The sequence below is a fragment of the Amia ocellicauda genome, chromosome 1, assembly GCF_036373705.1.
Source record: "Amia ocellicauda isolate fAmiCal2 chromosome 1, fAmiCal2.hap1, whole genome shotgun sequence".
Classification (NCBI taxonomy): Eukaryota; Metazoa; Chordata; class Actinopteri; order Amiiformes; family Amiidae; genus Amia; species Amia ocellicauda.
The window spans coordinates 29,626,969-29,650,727 of record NC_089850.1 but is presented as its reverse complement, the minus strand read 5'-3'; the positions used below and the strand labels follow the sequence as shown (position 1 = coordinate 29,650,727).

Sequence of the window (23,759 nt, the reverse complement as noted above, 5' to 3'; positions counted from 1 at the left end):
CACTTTGTATTATTTATATATAATTACAATAGCTTTTATGAGAAGATATTATATGAGATTTCTGCTATAAAAAGCATTTTCCCACCTTGCCTTATATAGTATAGTAGAATATAGTAAATGAACACAAAAGACTGCACAATTGAAGAGACATCCCAGGTAGTGTCGGATATTTAGTGGTGTCTTGTATTTAAACATTGTGGATGGGTTATGAAGATATGGATCAAGAAAAAAGAACAGTCTTTGAGCTGTTGACTGAAAATCCCAGGGAGATATCTCCTGCTTAAAGGCCTTTCCTTGTCGCTTTGAACAGTAAATAAAAAAGGAGGCCATTCAGTGGAAATATCACATTTGACCTTTTTCCCTTTACATTGGCGGCTTTCCTTTCTTTTCTGTTTAAGATAATGGATCTTCTTCATCTTGAGAGAAGCAGAGACTTAACATTTCTGTACACAAAGGAAATCCAAAGTGTTGTTAGACTTCAAAGCTGTTATGAGGAACATTTGTTGAAACAATCTGGTAGAAGGCTTAAAGAAAGAAATATGAACACTGGTAGGTTAAAGTATTCACACCCTTCATTTTCAGTTTATACACCCCCCAGTCTTAACTCAGTTCAGCCAACTGTAATCTTTATTGTTTTCTTTGTGCTGGATCAGAATTCCACAAACTTATTTTCAACGATTAATAAGTGTAGTGTAATGAACAATGTTTAGCCATATAAATGCTTCTGTACAAGTAACCAGGTAGGGTTTCTCCAGAATTACCTGCAAAATATATAATGCTATTATGGTTGTTTCTCTTATTATTGTGATTTTTCATTATTGTGTTTGTTTCTTGGAATCTGTGTTATGTATGCAGCTCTGCAACTCTGCCTATGTTATCTGATTTAATAACGCCTCAGAATGGCTTGTGGTACATTAGCCGTATAAATGAGAGTCTGAAGGGCGTGTGGTAAAGAAATGGATTTGGTAATATGTATCCCTCCATTTTATAAGTGTACCAAAAGGAAAAACACATATTGGTGCTGTTTTTCAATACATTGTATGGCATTGTATACAGTATATGTCAAATAGTTTAAACCAAGAGCAACCATAAACATTTACAGTTGGTGTTGATTACACTGCATGACTCTTGAAACAGGTGTGATATAGAGAGACCATTTTGATGAACACATTAATTTAACCCTTTGCATGTAAATACAAATGCAAATACTTGATGTTCAGAATATTCAAATGTCACATGCAAACACATTTCAAGGCAAATGCACTTTCATTGTTGAGCACAATGCTAATTAAATAGTTGATTTCCATGACTCCACGGAAGAAGATCAAATATAATAAATGAGGAATATGAAGGCTACTGTAAAAAGTCAGTGTTTAACATAATGGATTGCAGAGCACATTCCTCCCATACAGAAAAACAAAAAGCTTTCCTAATTCCTAGCACTCAAAATTAAATCCACCTTGCAATGTAGACAACTTGCACTGCCAGTCCTTTCTTCAGATTTCTGGTTAAATAGATCCAAACCTTTTTTTTCTGCATTGACAATGCCCATATATTCAGAACATGGTTACTCTCTGCAATACTTAATTTTCCTATCAGTGGATACCTGCTACTGCATAATTCTCAAAACAAACCCTAACAGAGGTAAGAGTGTATGAATCAACAGACTGCATGAGTAACCTTCATACTTTAAGGTCCTTCAATTATATTGCTCTCTTTATCTTGCTTCTCAAAGCATTTTTTATCCACTAATGCTGCTGACCTTCAGGGCATTTTGTGCAATTTTAAAAAGATCAAAACCAATTGAGAATGCACAATATTTGCTTCCTGCACATGCACAGTGAAACATCTGAGTGTACTGCCCACACGGAGACCTTATATTGGGAAGTTCAGTGCAGTATCGGTCAGATGTGTGCCAAGCAAGGTCTTTGGATGATACATGTGCACAGTGATAAACAATGATTTGGTTGTGTGAGGGTTTAAGGCCTTGAGAGCCACTTGCTTGTCAGCTCAGGAACAACTCTGAAGGGGGTTGGATGAGAGGGTTGAGATAGTGTTTCCTTTCAGTCTGTGGTTGACTGACACAATTTAATGCTTAACTTGCCGTTAGATCTATTTAAAACCGGCCAAGATCATACTACTAGAACAGCCTCATATTTCCTGTGCTAGTCATCCTAAGAAAAGCTTAGTTGTTTTTCCCCCCATACCACTTAACACCATCTTGATATTATCAGTTTATATCTGCCATTGATTTTTTAACTGAATAGTTCATCCAAGTGGTTTTGGTCCAAGTGGTTATTTTCTTCATGCATTAAAGCAGAAGAAGTTTGTCACACAATGCATATAAATATCAATATCATATGAGGCCATGTTACCCCAAGTTCTAAACTGGGTGGCATTTAGATCTATTTATACACCTGCAGTGTTTATTTAATTTTTTTATGATGAGGTCTTGAGCACATTCACAAGTATTTCCACATGCCTCCTACCTGATCCCTCAAGACAATTAAGTAACCCCCACTATTCTAATACAGGAAGAAGAGCCGTAAATGGTTTGCTATTTCTTCAAGGCTGACGTGACATAAAAACGTGTGCTTTTGTTTTCTCTGATTTCGGTACTTTAATGCTTTTATTATTCTTTTAAAGGTGTCTACAGAGTTTGCTTGCTTTTTTCCCTTCTGGTTTGAAACAAAAGACCCATGTCTCTGGTGACTAAATTATTTTGTCAGACTACATTAGTACGCCAATTGTATTCAATAAACCAAAGCTGAAATTACTAGGAGAAATTACTCAATGTTCGTCAAGAAGATAATTATGGTCTCTATTTATCCTTTAATTAGGGTGTCTGCTGTTTATTGGGTGTTCAAAGATGCATGATACTGACAGAAACATGTGACCAAAAACAATTCTTAGTAATAAAAATAAGTGCTCAGGGAGAGAGTAAAAATTGAATGATCCTTATGAAATGTTCTGTAAGCAAATGTCACGTTTCCAAATTATTATTTTCACCTTGTTAATATAAGCAACAGTTAATAATATGACTCCTTGTTATATTCACAAGCTTTCTTCATTATTATTTCATTTCTGTTAGTAGAAGAGATTTCCCTGCCCTTTTCCATGTCCCTTGTGTGGGCAGTCTGTGTGTGAATCCACAATTGGGAATTGTGGAAAGATACAATACCTATAGAAAGTCAGTGCCCCCTAGTCAGTGCCTCAGAGTTTCATGCATTTAAAAGTGGAATGTTTCCAATTATCTACACACCATACTCCACTCTGTTAAGGGGAATAAAATTTGTATTGTGGGGAAAAAAATATATATTAAAAATACAAAACTGAAATATCATAATTGGATAAGTCTTCACTGCCCTGAGTTAACACTTGGTGGAAGCACCATTGGCAGCAATTACAGCTGTGAGTATATTGGAATAAGTCTCTACCAACTTTGCACACCTACATTTAGCAATATTTGACCAATATCTTCTTTACAAAACTGTTCAAGCTCTGTCAGTTTCCTTGGGGAGCATTGATGGACAGGAATCTTCAAGTCAGAAAATTTCAGTTTGATTTAGGTCAGAGGCTCTGCTGGGCCACTCAAGGACATTTATACTTTTGTTCCTTTGCCACTCCAGTGTAGCTTTACCTGAGTGATTTTGGTTGTTGTCATGTTTCTTGCAAAGGGCAGCAGGTTTTCCTACTTTTCTCCATTGATTTTCTCTTCTGTCCTGATACTTGCCCCAGTTGCTGCTGATGAGAAACATCCCCATAACAAGATGATGCTGCCACTACCATGCTTTACAGTAGGGATGGTGTTCCTTGTGTCATGTGCTGTGTTGGGTTTGTGCCAAACATAACACTTTGCGTTTAGGCCAAAAGGTTACATTTTAGTTTCATCAGACCATAGACATTTGTGCCACATGGCTACAGTATCTGTCTTGCATACTTTAAAAAGGATTCAAAGTGGATTTCTTGAGTATCATACAGGCCACATTTGTGGAGTGCTTGGGATATTGTTGTGACCTGCACACTTTGACCAGTCTTGACCTTAAAAGCCCATAGCTCTTGCAAAGTTGCCATTGGCCTTTTGGTACCCTCTCTGACCAGTCTGCTTCTTGCTCGGTCATCCAGTTTGGAGGGACAGCCTGATCGAGGCAGGGTCTTGTTGGTACTCTTGCACATGATCATCGTCTTGACTGTAGTATGAGGGTTATTCAAGGCCTTTTCATATTTTTCTATATCCATCCCTTGATCTGTGCCGTTCAAAAACTTTGTCATGGAGTCCTTTTGAAAGCTCCTTGGAGCTCATGGTTTAGTCTTTGCTTTTTAAATGCACTACCCAGCAGAGGGAACCTACAGGACATGTTGAATTTATCCTGAACTCATCTGAATCTCTACAATTTAACATAGGTGGAGGCCACTTAACTTGGTGTTTGATTTTGAAGACAGTTGCTATGCCTGAGCTTATTTAGGATTTAGGGGGGTGGACAATTATCCAACAAAGCTATTTCAGCTTTTATTTTTAATACATTTTTAAAAAATGTATATATATTTTTTTTCACTTAGAAGTCGTGCGTTAGGATGTGTAGATTTATAAATAAATAAATAATCCCTGACAACACTGGTGGACATTAAGCTCTAAGCTCTCTCAAGGAAATTTGAAATTAAATCCGAAGTCCTTAAGAAATTAATATTGAGCTGTTTTTGAGAAGCTTATTGCTAATACACATTCTGAGCTTAAGATGAATTATATATATAGTTTTTAAAATCTTTTTTTATTTTTCTCTTGTTTTAGATTCTTTCCCTTTTTCTTTCTTTAATGGAAAAAACTTAAACGAATGTAAACCATATAAAACAGATTCAAGGTTGCCCACACCCAAGGTGTCCTTAAACTCATGGCACACAAATTGTGAACATTCCAGTTGTCACTTGACCTTGTGACTCATCCAGCAATTATTCACCATCATTTTCATCAGTCATCTACTACTTGTGTGTTTTCAAAGGTCACCACCTCGGGTGACAGGGCATAGTGTGCATCACCACTTAGGCCAGAGAAAGCCCTGAATAGCAATTTAATCGATGTCACCTTAACTTGTCAATGATGGTGAATTTCACAGCAGCAGGGATTTGATTTGACATTTTTGTGTACATTCTGTTTACGGAGATTTGCTGATTTGTCCCTTTTTCGGAAACAGATGCAGACAGGCAAGACGCCATCAATCTGTTCCTGCAAGTCTACCAGCCTTCTGAATCAAAGCCGCACCTCTGGGAGCTGCCCACTGATTTCTACCTGCATCAGAGGAACACCATGGGGCTCCTTCATGACAGGCGCAGGTACGACCATCTGCTCGAGATGATGAGTAAATTGTCTCCATAGACTAACCAAGATATTCTTACACATACTCTAAATAAGTTAAGCCTTTCTTGCTGTTGTTACATTTTAATTTAATTTAACATTTTACCCAAATTAATATAGCTGTGTTTTTTGGAGGCATGAAACCATTTACCTCGTTGACTCTTTACCACACATCTGAATCTTACCCTTTTCAAAACCTATAAAATTGATTTAAGTCACTGTGGCCCCTTTGTTCAAGTGTCACATTTCTCTGAGGTAGTTTTTAATATTATAAATAAAAAACAATTTATTGTGCCAGGATAAACTCTATATATCACCATAGGATGTATTTCATTGTTCGCTTTTTGCTTTACTGCAAAGCCATTTGATACCATGTTTCTATTCATTAATCTTCAACACATGCAGTGCTCTGTGCATCAGCTACCATTGTGTGAATGATGGTTTCCAGGAAAAAGGGTAACATGCTTCCTGCTGAATTCACCCAATTTCTTAACTTCCTGTTGGGGTTGGTCATGTCTGGCACGTGTATTTTACACAAGCACTTTTCTATCTCTATGGGAAGCTGTGACCTATTTCTTTAACTTCCTTTGTTTGAGTTGACCTGTCTGCTTTTCACTTTGTTTTGCTTCCTTTTACTCAATATGAATCAACTGTATAATAACAACTTGACACACAGCACAACAAAAATGTTTTATGAGAGTTAGTCTTCTAAAAGATTTTTACAGAAGTTGTATTTTCTTAAGGAAATATAGCATTATTATAATAGCAATATGAGATATGGTCAGTACACTCATGTAAAATCAAATCAAAATGTCACAGCACACATGTACTAGGCAAATGTTGTGACTTGTTTTTATTTTTCAGATTTTTCTTTTTCTTTGGTTTGAGGTAAAATAGAAAGTGTTCTATACATGTGAGCTTGGATGAATCAGGAGATTTTCGCACCTGACTTTTCAATTCTATAGCCTTAGGAAAACGTGTCTAAATCCACAGTACATCACTCTAAAATGTTTTTTATTTTTATAAAGTTAACCATGACTAATCTGCAATGTTTCTTGTGTTCTTATAGTTAATAAAAATGTTGTATATGTAACAATAGAGACTGAGTTTTTTTTGTTGCTATTTTGGGGTGGGGGGGATGAATATAATGTGGAATCAAATAATGTAATTATATGCATACCTAAATGCTTAAAACATAGATACATAGTTAAATACTGTGTATATATCATGTATACCTGTTGTATCTGCCACATTACTATCTTAATTTCTTCCTCAGCTACACATACTGGTGGACAGAAGGGATACTCGCCTATCTGCCCTTGCCCTATGATGAAGGTATGCATTTTCTTTTGATTTCATTGTGTGCTAAGTGGGTAACATCAGTGTCTTTTTTTGTTATTCGTAGGGCTGGGTGATATGATTTAAAAATAATATCTTGATGTTTTTAGAAGTTTTGGCGATACACAATATATATATCCATATTTCTTGTTTTTCTCCAATCAAGCTACAAAATAAGGCCAAAGACATTCAAACTACAAGTATTTCTTTAATCATTAAATATGCAAAACTTTACAAATACCACGTGCACGCTGTCATGGTAAATAGAGTGAGGGAAAAAAGTATTTGATCCCCTGCTGATTTTGTACGTTTGCCCACTGACAAAGAAATGATCAGTCTATCATTTTAATGGTAGGTGTATTTTAACAGTGAATAACAACAACAAAATCCAGAAAAACGCATTTCAAAAAAGTTATAAATTGATTTGCATGTTAATGAGGGAAATAAGTATTTGATCCCCTATCAATCAGCAAGATTTCTGGCTCCCAGGTGTCTTTTATACAGGTAACGAGCTGAGATTAGGAGCACTCTCTTAAAGGGAGAGCTCCTAATCTCAGCTCGTTACCTGTATAAAAGACACCTGTCCACAGAAGCAATCAATCAATCAGATTCCAAACTCTCCACCATGGCCAAGACCAAAGAGCTGTCCAAGGATGTCAGGGACAAGATTGTAGACCTACACAAGGCTGGAATGGGCTACAAGACCATCACCAAGCAGCTTGGTGAGAAGGTGACAACAGTTGGTGCGATTATTCGCAAATGGAAGAAACACAAAATAACTGTCAGTCTCCCTCGGTCTGGGGCTCCATGCAAGATCTCACCTCGTGGAGTTTCAATGATCATGAGAATGGTGAGGAATCAGCCCAGAACTACACGGGAGGATCTTGTTAATGATCTCAAGGCAGCTGGGACCATAGTCACCAAGAAAACAATTGGTAACACACTACGCCGTGAAGGACTGAAATCCTGCAGCGCCCGCAAGGTCCCCCTGCTCAAGAAAGCACATGTACAGGCCCGTCTGAAGTTTCCCAATGAACATCTGAATGATTCAGAGGAGAACTGGGTGAAAGTGTTGTGGTCAGATGAAACCAAAATCAAGCTATTTGGCATCAACTCAACTCGCCCTGTTTGGAGGAGGAGGAATGACCCCAAGAACACCATCCCCACCGTCAAACATGGAGGTGGAAACATTATGCTTTGGGGGTGTTTTTCTGCTAAGGGGACAGGACAACTGCACTGCATCAAAGGGACGATGGACGGGGCCATGTACTGTCAAATCTTGGGTGAGAACCTCCTTCCCTCAGCCAGGGCATTGAAAATGGGTCGTGGATGGGTATTCCAGCATGACAATGACCCAAAACACACAGCCAAGGCAACAAAGGAGTGGCTCAAGAAGAAGCACATTAAGGTCCTGGAGTGGCCTAGCCAGTCTCCAGACCTTAATCCCATAGAAAATCTGTGGAGGGAGCTGAAGGTTCGAGTTGCCAAACGTCAGCCTCGAAACCTTAATGACTTGGAGAGGATCTGCAAAGAGGAGTGGGACAAAATCCCTCCTGAGATGTGTGCAAACCTGGTGGCCAACTACAAGAAACGTCTGACCTCTGTGATTGCCAACAAGGGTTTTGCCACCAAGTACTAAGTCGAAGGGGTCAAATACTTATTTCCCTCATTAACATGCAAATCAATTTATAACTTTTTTGAAATGTGTTTTTCTGGATTTTTTTGTTGTTATTCTGTCTCTCACTGTTAAAATACACCTACCATTCAAATTATAGACTGATCATTTCTTTGTCAGTGGGCAAATGTACAAAATCAGCAGGGGATCAAATACTTTTTTCCCTCACTGTATATGCAGAATGCAACACATTACAATACAAGTGTTGCGTGATTACGATTACTTGTTATGTTGTTATGGGATATATATATATATATATATAATACACAATATGATTTACTGTCACATAACAACAATAACACAAGTAATCGTAATATAAAATGGTACAGATGCAGGTAGATTTACCACAGGCGGGGTTTATAGTGGTGCATTTAACATCTGCTAGACGGGTACATTTTTTCTCTTCTCCCAGGTTTTGATTCTGCTTACCGGTACAGCATGTGTTAATACAAAATAGTTGTTATTATAATAATTAAAAAAACTGTTGTACCACTTCAACATCTTAATGAAAAGAAAACATTCTGCATTTGTTGCATTTGCTTTCCAATTTATTAAAATACAAAGAAACTTAATTATTCTTTAATTTTATACAAATTATATACAGCTAAATTAGCTGGGTGGGGGGTGCGATGGTGTACTGTCGGGGGTGCTTGCAGATCGAGTTTAGCCTGGCGACACATATGTTTGGCCAGGTGTGCCGCTTCCCAGCTAACATACATGCTACAATGTTGCGGCAACTTTGTGTGTTAGCAGGGTTAGCTTGAATAGCACTGCAGAAAACAGTGTGTGTGTGTGTATATATATATATATATATCTATATCCACATTCGCTTCTGTTATTAGTGTGTAATTAAAACATTTAATAACTATTATTTCCTTTATTCACTTCCATTGCTTTAAATAAAATCTTAATAGTATAACATTGATCATACCTGTCTGTTTGTAAAATAAACATGCAACTTTATAAGCATTTGCATCTCCTGATTAAGGACCTAAAAACTACAAATTTACTAACATCAACACAAATGATTAGATTTTAACACACTCTTCATTCCTTCTCCCACCTTACTTTGATAAATGAGGAAGGCGATTGGCCAAAAAAAAAAAAAAGACAGATAAGTGTCTTCTGCAAGTGACTGGCCACAAAGATTGGCAAGCATTTCAAGCAAAGTGATTGATTGAATAAAAAAATATTTACGCCTCCCACATTCCATGGTTTCCGGGTCTGCAGCTATACATACATTTGCATAAAAATGTCAAAAACGCAATATAAAAATGCATTTTGAATTTCGCCCAAAATAATACATCGAGTATATGGCAAAAACTTGATGTATCGCCCAGCCCTAGTAATTCGTTTGGGGTTTAATTGAACATTTTAGTATGTTGTTTTCCTTGAATTGTAAAATTGTTGCATTACAGTGTCATTTCTGGTTGTCTTTTTCTCTCCCACAATATTTAGTCCCATGTGATGATAACAAAAAGAAGGTCACAGGAAAGCGGCTCAACAAATACGATGAAAGTATTGACATCTATACGGAATTCTTTAGGCCATATGAGCTGAGCTGTTTTGATGAGACCTTCTGTCTGGCAATGACTAACTCGGCACGGTATGCTTTTTTTTTTCTCACGATACAAATAACCCATCAAACTTCATCCCTTGTCTTTTTCAGCTTCCCCTGCCACTTATTTTGTTTGTGGTTACCCCTTATCACTATAGTTTCCATTTTTAGGCATGACTCTTTATTCAATTAAATTTTCTGTCAGGGTGCTGGTTAGTGGTTAGGAATGATTTGAAATGCCCTGAGATATGAAGCCACACAAACATTTTACTTACTACTGCACTTTGGAAAAGGAACAGTATTTTTTGAGCACTGTGCATTTCTGTTTTTAAGAATAATACCAATTCATCATTAAGTGTATTATTTATAATTGTATAGAAAACCCAAAACACACAGAATTATAGTAATGTTTTTTTAATGTAGCTGAGTTGTTTGGGATGGAAAGAAGGAATAAAGTGGCACCAAGTCAAAAGAGCAGTGAATGTCAAAAAAACACTCATTATGCATTTGCAGTTTCTAAATTTAGCTACATAGAAAGATCACTGTAGGATTATCAAAAAATATACACTTGCAATATAGCATTATGTTACACTATCCACCTGTAATAATGTTAAAACATAATGGCTTTGCTTGTGCTTTTGCATTAAACGTATCCCCAGCTGGTCTTGAATTTCTCAGTATATGTGAAATAAGATCAGAGTGCATTCTCCGCTGCGGTCTGTCTGGAGGGCTGGCCGTCTAAGAAAGTCTGAGCAACCTGTAGGATTTGCATAAGCATTTGCCACAAAGCTGTGGTGTGGCTTGCTTGTGATTTTTTTTCTTATTGTTGAAACAGATTTTATTTGGAGAAGGGGGGGGTGGTTTTAGGGAACAGGCACTTAAGTCATACCGTTTGACATTGTCTCCAAGGTTCTCATCATAAATAACAAACAGAAATCAAACTATCTTCTGGCCTGACCTTCTAGCTTGACCTTATCTTTCTTAAGTACACAAGAGAGAAAAACAGGTATGAGAAAATCATTTCTAACTTTCCTTCCACAAGTTGAATATTTGATCTGATCTGTTATTAGTTATATGATATTATTGTTATTCTGTTTTTCTGACTACAGAGAGTTTATGCCAAAGACCGTTGGAATTGATCCGAGCCCCTTCACTGTTCGCAAACCAGAGGAGACTGGGAAATCAGTGTTAAGGTAATACCGCTTGACTCTTAATTTTGAATTTTTAAGCAGTTGCCATCTGTATTAATCAGAGAGCCTTCAGCAGTCACCCAGGGGGTGGTTTACCAAGGTAACCTTCAATACATTGTGCTCACTAACCACATATACACTTAATTAACCCTGCCTACTTGGAATGGCACATAGATAGACTTACAAATGGTAAAGTTGTGACTATGGGTTAATATGATTTCCCCCACCCCAATTTCATATACTCATGCTGTCTGCAAGATTAATATTTATGAAAAAAATAAACAAAAAAACACATTACCATTGACAAACAAATGTATTTTTCCCCAGCAGATGTGACTAGTTGATCATGAAACATTCAGTGTCATGTGTCAGTTTCATTTGCTTTGAATATGTGAATCTTTAAAGCCATGTGTCCTTTCAGATCTGAATGCAGATGCTACATTTATTTTTTGCCACTCCATGCAATCTATGGAGCTTTCTTATTCTATTGCTTGTCTGTACCTCTTTAGGGACTTTATTGTCTGAATGCATTACATTTTTTCAACTATAATATTGTTTCAAAACACATTTTTAAAGCTTCTCCCCAGTCTTTGACTCACAGTTCAATACTTGCCCTGCCCTGCTGTTTAGTATGTAAAATGTATGTATTGCAGCAAGATATAAGGACTTTGAAGTATATAAAACTTTTTTTTTTCCTCATGAGGTTTTAAATATTTGAAATAGGGAAAATAAAGATAACCTGGAAAAAAAAATCATAACAGATGTTTCTTAATTAATCCCAAGGGGAATCATTACAATTGTAACTTAACTTACTTCTGATTGGCTTTCTGTTTACATTTGGTAGGTTTAAGAAAGGGAGCTAACAGAAGTGTTGTCAGGGGGTTTGGGTACTATACTCAGCAAAAAAAGAAACGTCCCTTTTTCAGGACACTGTATTTTAAAGATAATTTTGTAAAAATCCAAATAACTTTACAGATCTTTATTGTAAAGGGTTTAAACGATGTTTTCCATGCTTGTTCAATGAACCATAAACAATTAATTAACATGCACCTGTGGAACGGTCGTTAAGACACTAATAGCTTACAAATGGTAGGCAATTATTAAGGTCACGGTTATAAAAACTTAGGACACTAAAGAGACCTTTCTACTGGCTCTGAAAAACACCAAAAGAAAGATGCCCAGGGTCTCTGCTCATCTGCGTGAACGTGCCTTAGGCATGCTGCAAGGAGGCATGAGGACTGCAGATGTGGCCAGGGCAATACATTGCAATGTCCGTATTGTGAGACGCCTACAGCGCTACAGGGAGACAGGAAGGACAGCTGAACGTCCTCGCAGTGGCAGACCACGTGTAACAACACCTGCACAGGATCGGTACATCCGAATATCACACCTGCGGGACAGGTACAGGATGGCAACAACTGCCCAAGTTACACCAGGAACGCACAATCCCTCCATCAGTGACTGTCTGCAATAGGCTGAGAGAGGCTGGACTGAGGGCTTGTAGGCCTGTTGTAAGGCAGGTCCTTACCAGACATCACCGGCAACAACGTCGTCTATGGACACAATCCCACTTTCGCTGGACGTGATTTCCTGCAAGACGGTAATGTCAGTGTTCTGCCAGGGCCAGCGAAGAGCCCAGATCTCAATCCCATTGCGCACGTCTGGGACCCGTTGGATCGGAGGGTGAGGGCTAAGGCCATTCCCCCCAGAAATGTCCTGGAACTTGCAAGTGCCTTGGTGGAAGAGTGGTGTAACATTTCACAGCAAGAGCTGGCAAATCTGGTGCAGTCCATGAGCAGGAGATGCACTGCAGGACTTAATGCAGCTGGTGGTCACACCAGATACTGTTACTTTTGATTTTGACCCCCACTTTGTATAGGGACACATTATTCAATTTCTGTTAGTCACATGTCTTTGAAACTTGTTCAGTTTATGTCTTAGTTGTTGAATCTTTTTATGTTCATACAAATATTTACACGTCAAGTTTGCTGAAAATAAAAGCAGTTGAAAGTCGCTTTTCAAAGCTATTAAAAATGCCATACCACAAAAACACAATTTTGTCTTCTGCCTGACTACAACAAGTTGAGAAAGGTAAGGAACGTAGATTGAGGGACCGCTTATTTTCTCCAACATTGAAAAGGATTTAGGTCACAGAAGTGACTAGCAAAATGTGCATGGTCATTTCACCAGCGCCTGCCTGCCTTTTCTAGTGCTTTGAAGCAATCCCTGTCTCAAGTGGCAGCTCCAGTGAAAAATGTGATAACATGAGTGAATGAGCTGCTATTTTGTTAAATCACTCTGAATTACCTCCTGCTGCAGAGCTTGGCCAAGAATCATTTCTCGATTCTTCACTTAAACTCTGCAAAGTCTAAGGGTCTCATGCTGGACAGAGTCAACAACAATTGCAAATCTTGTTTCCCAAGAGCTAATTGCAAGGGAAGTCAATATATAATAAATGTCATCCGGTAAGATTGTTTTGTGTTGGTGGCACAGAAAATGTATGTCACTGCAATAATGATTTGATAATTTTATTGATCAATGCCGTTACTGTGTGATGTAAATAAAGAATCATTATGAAAACAGTAAATTCTCTGCTTTTCACCTAGGGCAGCGAATCTGTAATGCTGTTGTAATAGCATATTGACTGCATACTGTTTACACTGCATCTTTTCAGATTCAGTAACATAGAAAAAAAGAAAAGGATTACACACTTGGTGTCCTGAAGAAAAGTCAGGTGTCAATGCACACCACCTGGTCCCATTGTACACAGGCAATGCATGTGACATTATACACAGAATAGGTCTCTTGAAATCATCACATGCTTACCACCTGGGAGAGGGAGTTCAGTTCAGGTCAATGTATGTGACACCATATATGCAAGGTGTCTTTTTGCTATTGATTCAAAACAAAAAGACGACAGGTGAATTGACGTTGACTATTGTGCCATCTCCTTCCCCAGCAACAAGAGCAACAAAGAGGAGACTGTTCTACAGAGGAAGACTGCGGCCAGTGCACCCCCCCCGCCCAGCGAAGAAGCCATCTCCAGTAGCTCGGAGGATGACTCTGGGACTGATAAGGAGGAAGAAGGGGCTGTCTCTCAACGCTCCACGCCCATCAAGTTTGCTGACTCAGGAGAAGGCAATCGGACCCAAGAGGTGAGAAGCTGACTTCCAGTAGGGTGTTTTTGCACCTCCGAGGTATTATGTTAACCGTGTCAGATTTTGAAGGTGACTGGGTCACAGCACAGGCAGTCCTTAGGATGTACAAATCATGAATATCCTTTGAATCCCTTTCTTACAACGGGTTACATGTAGATAGAGATGTAGTTGAAAGCATCCACACTTAATTTGAGACAATGTTATTCACGTATTCATCATGTTTAAAAATACGCTGAATTTAATACAAATTCAGGCTAGAGAAAACAGAAAAGATTCCAGTTGTTTAAACTGAATTAAACGTTTGATTGCCCCTCCATTGATTTCTATGAAGTGGAAACCAAAGGTTTACATGTTAATACATGAAAATGAATGTAATCCACGTAGCTAATTAGGTGGCCCTAGTCCTAGCTCACTAACACACATAAGATTAATATATATGCTATTAAACTCATACTGCATACATGGCATTTAGATCACTGCAGTAAAGGATACACTTTTCAGTCCTTCTATCCCAGCCCTTTAGATAATGTGTAATAAATCTGCCTTAGCTAATTCATCCTATACACATTGGTGAGATCCCTTTTATTTAATCTTAAATTACTAAATACTCCATGAATAACTCTCACTGTGATAACTGACCGCAGGGGAACACACACATCACTGTATATATTGCTCTAATTTCCTCTTACACATTGACTTTGTTGATTTAATCATTGTTTAATGATTCTTCTGTGGAGACAATTTAATGGTCTCTCTCTCTCTGTCGTCAGTATTGGCTTAATGTTTTAGCAATTAAAAAGTTTGAAAACGCAAACATGCAGCATTTTACCTAGACTGACTAACAATTTCAAAGGTTCTAATTTGGAAAATAATTAAGTACTTTGAAATGGAGCACAGGAAGCTCTGGATATTGGGGCAAATATCTGCTGGCAATGCAAGAAAAAGAGGAAAGTGCCACTAAACCAAACATTTTTTAGTTTCACTGCAGTTCTGTGGCATCACCAGCCTTTACAGCACTAATGTATGCTAATACTGTGCTTAGATAGATTTACAAGGGCTAGTTGTGGTATTATTGGAAATTAGGCAAAGTACAGCACAGTGAACATTAAAGGAAAACAAGTATCAAAACTACAGTACAAGTGATAAATTGCAGATTCAACCAGGTGAACTTGATACTAAAAGTATAGTTTCTGAATAGTATGGTTGTGTATACAGATACAGGTGTTCTGAGTATTTTACTTTCTCTGAATCAACACGTCTCACCAGAAAATGGTTACACTTTGAATGCTTGCAATTTGTTTCTGCTGTGTCTGTAGCTTTCCCCAGTGCTTTCTTGACAAACATAATTTATGGCCCTTTTACTAGGCAATTATTGTCAGGTGTTTCATTTCACATAAAGCTTTTATAGCCCAAAATAAATAGATCAGTTGTTATACCCACAAACGGGCAGGAGGTATTTATGGATATATGTATGCATGCATTTATAATGTATAGATAAGAAGCCAGAACTTCTGAACTGAAGCATTTGGTAGACCACTAGTATAAATGGACCACATTGTATATTATTTAACCAGCTGTCACTTCAGAGACTGATATACTGTACTGTCCTAGATGTACATTATATGTAGTATATGTAGTATATGTATCTCCAGAAGTTTCCTATTAAACATCATGTGGGGTGGTGGGGTCATGCCATTTCTATCTGTTGTAAAGGCACCTGTACTAGGAGAAATAACACGTAATTAGGCTGCATTCAAATCTAAGCTAATCATCTTTGCTCTCTCAGTTTGGCAACAGCCACCAAGTAAACGTGAAACCTCTTAGCACTGTATTATACTGAGGCAGAATCCTGTGAAGTGAAGGTATTTTTAAACACTGCTGTTGACAAGCCTATATGCTCAAGGCCTGAACTATATATAGCTTGTTTTTGTAGTCAAAGGAACGTAAATAAAGCGTATTAAAGGTGGAGTCTAGTTTTCTCTAGGCTGAATTGTTTTCAGTAGAGTAAGTGGAGAACGTATTCTCCCTAAGAGGAATCTAAGATTTAATGTTAAGTCACGTGAAAATGAAAATTAATCATGTAATGCAGAGCTTTTTCCAATTAAATAATTTGTTGTATTCATCTAATTATACTTCTTTCCAGTAAATATAACATTGGGTTTCCAAATTAAATTGCAAAACAAATTATATTAAAAGGATGCTAAGCAAATTTTCCTTACTGGAAGTTTTGATGAGCATACTGTAGATTAGAAAGCAGTTTGTCCCTTTTGTTTTTCTGAGGACTTCTTTTTATCAACAGGCTAATTATTTCAACGTGGATTGTCACTTCCACAATATTGCATTTGACTTAAAAAGATAGGATTAACCAAAGACAACTGCATTTATTTATCTAGTGTTTACACAACAGATGATGACAGGTAGTTTTGTAAAGCAGCAATTACAGTCTGTAGCATCTAGCTTTGTATTTCTCTTGTGTCTTCTGCTGATCTTGGTGGCATCAGCTCAGACGTAATAATTTCCTTTGCCTGACACTTTCACGTACCACACTCGGAGCTTTCAGTAAATCTAAAGGTTTTCTCATTTCCTCTGAGGACAGAAACTGAAATGAATGCAAATCATATAAACCAGGGGTGTGAAACTCATTTCCTGAAGGGTCGCAGTTTCTTCTGACTTTTTCTCAACCTAGCTCGCAGTTACTTAATTGTCCCGAGTAGCTGATTACCTGGATGATTTTAATCCTGCTATAGAGACTGCACATTAAGTTATAAGTAGTGCACCTTTACTAAAGAATATATTAAGCCATATATATATATATATAAAATAACTGCATTCATTTAATAACAGCTGGAATGAAAAGCAGAGGATACTGCAGCCCTCGGGGGTTTGTTACACTGCTCTGACCCCCTTTCAGCCTTCCAGGCAGTCCGTTTTTGGATGATCCTGATTTTTGTATGATTCTCTTGTCTCAATTAATTCAGGTTCTGAAATCCATCTGCATCTCATAACCAAGGACAAAATGTAATAGATACATTTTGATCTTGCAGCTTGTCCCGTTACATTGTATAGGTGCTGATGTTCCTGCAGAACACTGGTATATAACATTGAGTGAACAATTACACTTGTTTTAAGAGGCGTTCCCTCTCTCTTTGAGTGTGTTTATATGCACAGTATATGTATAAATGTGTGTATAGCTGTGGATCAGCAGGTATTTTTTCCTGGAAGGTTTTTAGCAGCTCTTGGTAACGCATGCTTCATTGTCATTATTAATATAACATAATATTGTTTATGTATTTCATTTAATTAATCAGTTAAATTATTTGTTTATTATTTACTGATGCAAGAACCTGAATCTGACCAAAAATCATGTGTTGTGCATTATATTTCACTCTTATAACGCACAGGGCATAAGCACATACGCTACCATGGGGAATAATTTGTTGTTTCATGAAGAGGAAGGAAAAACAATTCTGATTACTTACTTACTTACTTACTTACTTACTTACTTTGTTCACGTTCATTTTGTTTGACGTACAGTAGTGACAGATACATGGGCTCTCTTGATTAATATTCCCTCAGAAACATTTAGCACCTTCAATAACAGTAGTTAGTAATTATCTCTGCCAGGAGGATACAACAGCATCATATAAGTTAAAAGTTAAAAGACGTATAAACAAAATAATGAAATTGTATTCCAAAACCGGAAACCCCTTATTAATGATGGCCTAACTGTAAATGGTTTGCAGGAAACAATGCCGAAACATTTAGGCCATTTCACAGGTTAGTGCTCTAATGGAGGAAGGTGGAAAAGACAAACAAACTTGTCAACACGTGTTAGTAAAAACATGTGGCAGGGTCTGAATGAAAACAGCCAGGCATTATAAAGTTGAGGTGCTTAGCAACAAAGGAGTCTTTTGTCCTTGGATGGTCTCTGATCTCCCAGAAGAAGCAACAAAGCCAGTGCTAGCAAATGTTTATTATTATATAAATATAACGATAAAGGAAATAGCTAAGGGCAGCTGTGGGGAGAGGTGTACTCTCTCAAAAGATAGGCGGACAAGGAACACTCAGGGCCTGATTTAATTAGAATAATCCCAAAGTAGTTTATTCAGCCATGCGTTTGATCCACCAGCAGAAATGCATAGTTAACACAAGCAGTGTAAAGTCACACCTTGGGTACGGGGTATGTGTGCACAGCCTTCTTAAACCCTGTTTGGTCAATACATCTACTCTCTTGCAGGACTTCTTCCAGCAGCCCATGAGGGAGACATATGGTCTGAATCTCTCTGAATTTCCTGCCGAAGATGATCTGTTGATCTACCACAGGTAAGAGTATATGTAAAGAATTGAAGTGTCTGCTTTTCCAGGTTAGGACATGGAAGGGGGTTTATCTCATTGGCTTTACCATAAGGAAATAAAGATGGTTATTTACATAGGTTCATTACATAGGGGGGGAGACAATAACTTATATACTTTTTTGAAAAAGAACAAAGATGTTCTTAAGTATATTTTAGATCAATATAGTCCATGGGTTTGCAGTCAAGGCTTTAATGATCAGAAACCTTTAATTTCTTTAAATATAACTTGATTCCTTCATCTCTGTCTTGAATACAACTTTTTGTTGTATTGAAGAGATTTTGATTAATTTCCCTGATGTAACAGTGAAAGGCTGAACCGTAGTAGTAGTAATAATAATAATAATAATAATAATAATAATAATAATAATAATAATAAGGTATCACACCCAGCACAGGGCATTTTGTCATTAAGATTTTGGCCTATCAAATGCCATATCCTCACTGTGCGTCTCCGTGTTCATTTCTCATTTCTCATGTCTGTAGCTGGCACACATTGTAAACTTTCAACAAGGGATACTCCACTATTCTACAGAAATGTCATACATTTGGCAATTAAACTTTTTTTTTTCCCAACAAATGGAATCTCCCCCTCCCCCAAACAGAGCCTACACATTTTATAAAAAGCAACAATGACAGCTGGTGTCAGAGCGATTTCCCCGCTGACTGCCATGACACTCCTGTCTTAAAATAAACACAAAAATATTATGTTGCTGTTACTTCTGCTCTTTCTATTCCCATTAAAACTCTCAAATTAAACCATGTTTATTTTAACATCATAAACGTGTTATTTCTAAGAGTTCCTCATCAAAAAGGCAATAATAAATGTATTTTTATTTCAAAAACATATTATAAATAATGACATAACTGCCAATCTCAATTCAATTACTCCAGACAGTTTGTATTTACATTTATCACAATGAGGTTATATATCAACACTTCAAACTGGTGTTAAACTGTTAAATGCAATGCATACGTTTACCTCAGGTGCCCAGTTCTTATGCTTTAAATTGCAGCAGATAATGGATTCATTTTTTGGAGTTAAACTAATACTGTTGATTTGTACAATACCCACGAGAAACAGCTGAATCAGATGGACAAAAGGAGTTTCATACTTTTTTTTGTTTTTTAATTCATTCATTCAATCATGTCTTGATTTGATGCATTACATCTGACAAACAAGGAGGAAGTAATTTTCTCTGGGTTTCTAGAAGGCCACTCTTTCCAGCAACATGTACAGGGAGCTCACTGAATTAAGGGGCGCATGTCTATACATGTGCTCACAACCAATTATTGCCACCGCTGACAGATTGTATAATTTTATATCTGCATATGCTGCACATAAATTAAGCTCTTGTATGCAGAGGGTTATCTTCTAAACTAAAATCTAATACACGTGGATGGAGCTTGTGATTTTCTGGCATATTTTTTTATTATGGCAACAGCATGCCGTGCAACAACTGAAGGAATTGCTAAATTCATATAAATAGCATTTAGTGTTCCTTGAAACAACTCCACGCTCTTCCTGATACATGTCTGATATTAAATGATATAGTCTCAAGAAGAAACCGTATAGCTTATGACCTGTTTCTTTTTTCTAATTTTAGCATCTTAAAAAGAACACGCAGAACACTTTATGCATCTAAAAAAAACTCATCCTTTTTCATAAAATCATCTACCACTGTTTCACTCCCAGTACATGTGGTGAGAGTTTGCATAAACTCTACCTGCAGGAAAAGAGAGAAGAGACTAAAACAATTTGCAGGCTGGCATGCTACTTTTAAAGTGGTGTGGATGCATAGATATAAATATATGAAGATAGATAGAGGCAGAAGATAGCTCAGCAAGTAGAAAACATGCAGATAAATATAATCACAGGGGCCCAATTGACCCACACTGAACTCTTATTATTTTCTAAGAACATGCAGATTCAGAAGAGAACCCTAATTAGAGTGTTTTTATTGAAGCATTGTTGTTCTTCATGCATTACTGCATATATTCCTGTGATATGTTTTATATTATCAGACCTATTTCAATCTGAATATAGCTAGTAACCTTTAATTGCCTCATAACAAGTTTCCTTGCTCTGAATGAGCAGAATGGAGGAGCATACGTTAGGGGTCAGGGGTAATTTAAGTGATTACATTACAATTACTTGAGGATGTTTTTTTTTGGGTGAACCATTATCACACCAATATTTGTATGCCTGACTACATCACAAAATGACTACATGTTCACCTTTCACTTAACTTGTGGTATCGAACATTGCTTTTCTGTGCCAGATTAAAGAATTACAGATGCTGTGTCAGTGGCCAAATTATCATAGTCTCTGAAACTGATAGTGTGGCCTTCAATTCCCTTTTGATTAGGAGTGTCTTGGCAGTCAGAGAAATAGACGGAAAGAAACAATCTTAAATTGTTTGCTTTTTTAAATGTGATGGCCCTCTTAAAAAAAAAAAACACAATTAAATTTATTTTCCGGGACAAATTTTAAACTGAACAGTGTTTCTCTAAAAAAAATATCAGACAATGCTATATGTCCTTACTGTTAAGATTATATAGCATCAGTTTCCCATTTCTCAAACTGGATCTTTAATTTTAAAACACAAATAATTGTGTAGTGAACTATCAATATACGTGTCTGTTTAAAACATTTTAATTTCTGTAATGTTATTTTTTTTTCTTCTGAAATTAAAAACATTTTGTACAAATGTTGTTTAAGCACTGTTATGAATTGGTATTAATTTAGGTCCCCTTTACAAGTGAACTCCATGTGTGTATACCTTCCTACTGCATTATTCCTCTTTGATTTTCCAAATGCTATCCATGAAGGATTTAGTTGGAATAAGATTGCTTTTAGACCCTTTTATTGAAGATACATGTACATTTTATACATTTCTTTATGATTTGTATATGACTTTTTTTGCTTTTGTTTGCAAAGGGTTCTGATGTTGAATATTGTAAAGGACTAGTTCCTCTGATCTCATATTTCTCAGAAAACCTAGCAAAATGAATGTTGTAAACCCCAAAATAGCTTGAGCTTAATCAGATACATGTTTTTCCCCATTGTACTTTGTTAGTTGCCCTGCAGCTGAACTGTGTATATTCGTCTATTTGACTGGTTTGATTTTTTTTTCCTTTATGTATTTTCTGTCTGCTACAAAAGGTTTGTTCATCTTGGTCAAAACCAGCATAAAGTGGAGAGAAGCAGCCAGCCAACGGATGCTAGACACTATGAAAACGTGATCAATATGTGAGTGTGGTTTCCTTGGGTTTTTGTGTTGTTTTTTTGTTTACTATTAAATTGCAATGTAGAAGGTATTAATAATATCCTTAAGTTATGTAATCAGCCAAATTACATAGTTTAACAATTACTAACATACAGTGTTCTACATGCATACAATATAATAATGTTATCAACGTCACAATGACTATTGTCTATGCAATACAGTGAATTAAATATAGGTATAAGAGAGGAAAACACATAGCTGCATTTAAGCACCAACATAAATTGAGATTAATTAGCAGTGATAGACCACACAGGTGGAATCACACCAAGGACATTTTAATGAGACATTTTGTAGTAGCCAGAGGGGAAATTAAAAAGGAAATGAATCCGGGTATAATGGGTCTCTGTTTTGTTTGTGCATTCATTCAGTAGTGTATAAGCATAAGTAAAACAAAGTATAATTGGACCAGAAGGCAATAATGCACTTGCTGACTAAATAAATGTTATCTCTTGGACAAACAAAAACACTGATTGTGCACTCATGGGTCGAGTAGTTCTCTTTCAGGTATTTGGCTGAAAACCATTACTGATGGGAAATGTTCAAAGTTCACCAGTCTGTGTCACTATGGAAGTTGCTTTGGAACATCTTTAATATCTTAATGAGCCATTAGGCTTCACGTACGCAATGCAGGGCTTCGAGGGATCGCTCTCTGGTACTTTTCTTCCTCTGAATAGCTAAGATGTGATGAGGATCGGGCATAATTTCCTATGTTTAATTCCTGCTGACTGTCATTTTGTCATAATATAGAAAATACAATAAGTTCTGTGCCTGAATATAATCTACAACGGGAATTTTGTGACATTTTCTGAACAGAGCTATAATTTATCACACATTCTGTCTTTATCTGCTTTTCAATGAACTTATCTTCTGGTATCTATTACTCTTTGATCATTTCTTACCAGATACATTATCTCTTGTCGTTTTTTCAACACTTTGGGTCTACTATACTTTATGCTTTGCATCTGTTCTGCCTGTTACCATCATTGGGAAATTCAAGAACACACCAGATAGACTGTCTGATTCTCCCCACAAAGCTTTATGTACTTTAAGTGCTCGTGTTGCGCTGTGCCTTTGATCAGAGAAGAACAGCTCCTGCTGGATATCAGAAGACCACTCATGATAGTTGTAGCTGTCCTTGGAAGTAAATGAGAAAACATGTTACTTTTATCTCTTATTCAATTATTAAAGCAGACAAAAAATGGTGTTCACACACATATTCTATCTCTCTGTAGCTGATATACAGGTCTGGAAACCACTGCATATTTTTCTTAAATCAGCATCTCTACATGTATGGCAGTCATTCCGTTCCAGTGTCTGTTGAATTCCAACACAGGCACACCTCATTCTACTGAATGAGGTATTGATTAGGTGATCACCTGAACCAAATCTTATTTAACGAAGAAAAGTATAAAAACCACTGCTGTGGTCATCACTATCCTCTTGCAATAGGACCAGCTGGATGGCAAAAACAGATTAGTAGACTAGTAGTACCTCAAAAGTAATTGGAATCAAAAAATAACTATTGACCATGCCAAAAGAGTAGAAAAGGAAAGTTTTGATTGAGGAAAAGAAGGGTTCAGTTCTGGCTTTACTGGCAGAGGGATCCATCCTTAACATTTCAAAGACAGCGGTTCATAAGAACAAGGTCAAGCAGCAGACATTGGGGACAACAAAGCTACAGACTGGCAGAGGGCGAAAACGACTCTCCACTGACTGGGATGACCGCCAACTAATTCGAATGTCATCCTACGGTTGTTGAGTGACATCGAGTGACCTACAAAAAGAATGGCAATGGCAGTTGTGCAAAGCTAGAAAAGCCCTTCATCAATGAGAAGCAAAGAAGAGCCA

The 23,759-nt window shown here is 37.1% G+C and overlaps 1 protein-coding gene across 2 annotated transcripts in view; it reads left to right on the top strand.

The window, feature by feature from the left end:
• The window catches only part of fig4a (FIG4 phosphoinositide 5-phosphatase a), a 76,649-nt gene that overhangs the window by 39,566 nt on the left and 13,324 nt on the right, over positions 1-23,759 (top strand). For both annotated transcript variants that reach the window (XM_066701218.1, XM_066701209.1), the window contains 7 exons: positions 5,190-5,328; positions 6,627-6,685; positions 9,822-9,969; positions 11,031-11,114; positions 14,071-14,266; positions 18,507-18,592; positions 21,788-21,874. In XM_066701218.1, coding sequence (XP_066557315.1) covers positions 5,190-5,328; positions 6,627-6,685; positions 9,822-9,969; positions 11,031-11,114; positions 14,071-14,266; positions 18,507-18,592; positions 21,788-21,874 — 799 coding nt within the window. The remainder of the gene's footprint in view (positions 1-5,189; positions 5,329-6,626; positions 6,686-9,821; positions 9,970-11,030; positions 11,115-14,070; positions 14,267-18,506; positions 18,593-21,787; positions 21,875-23,759) is intronic.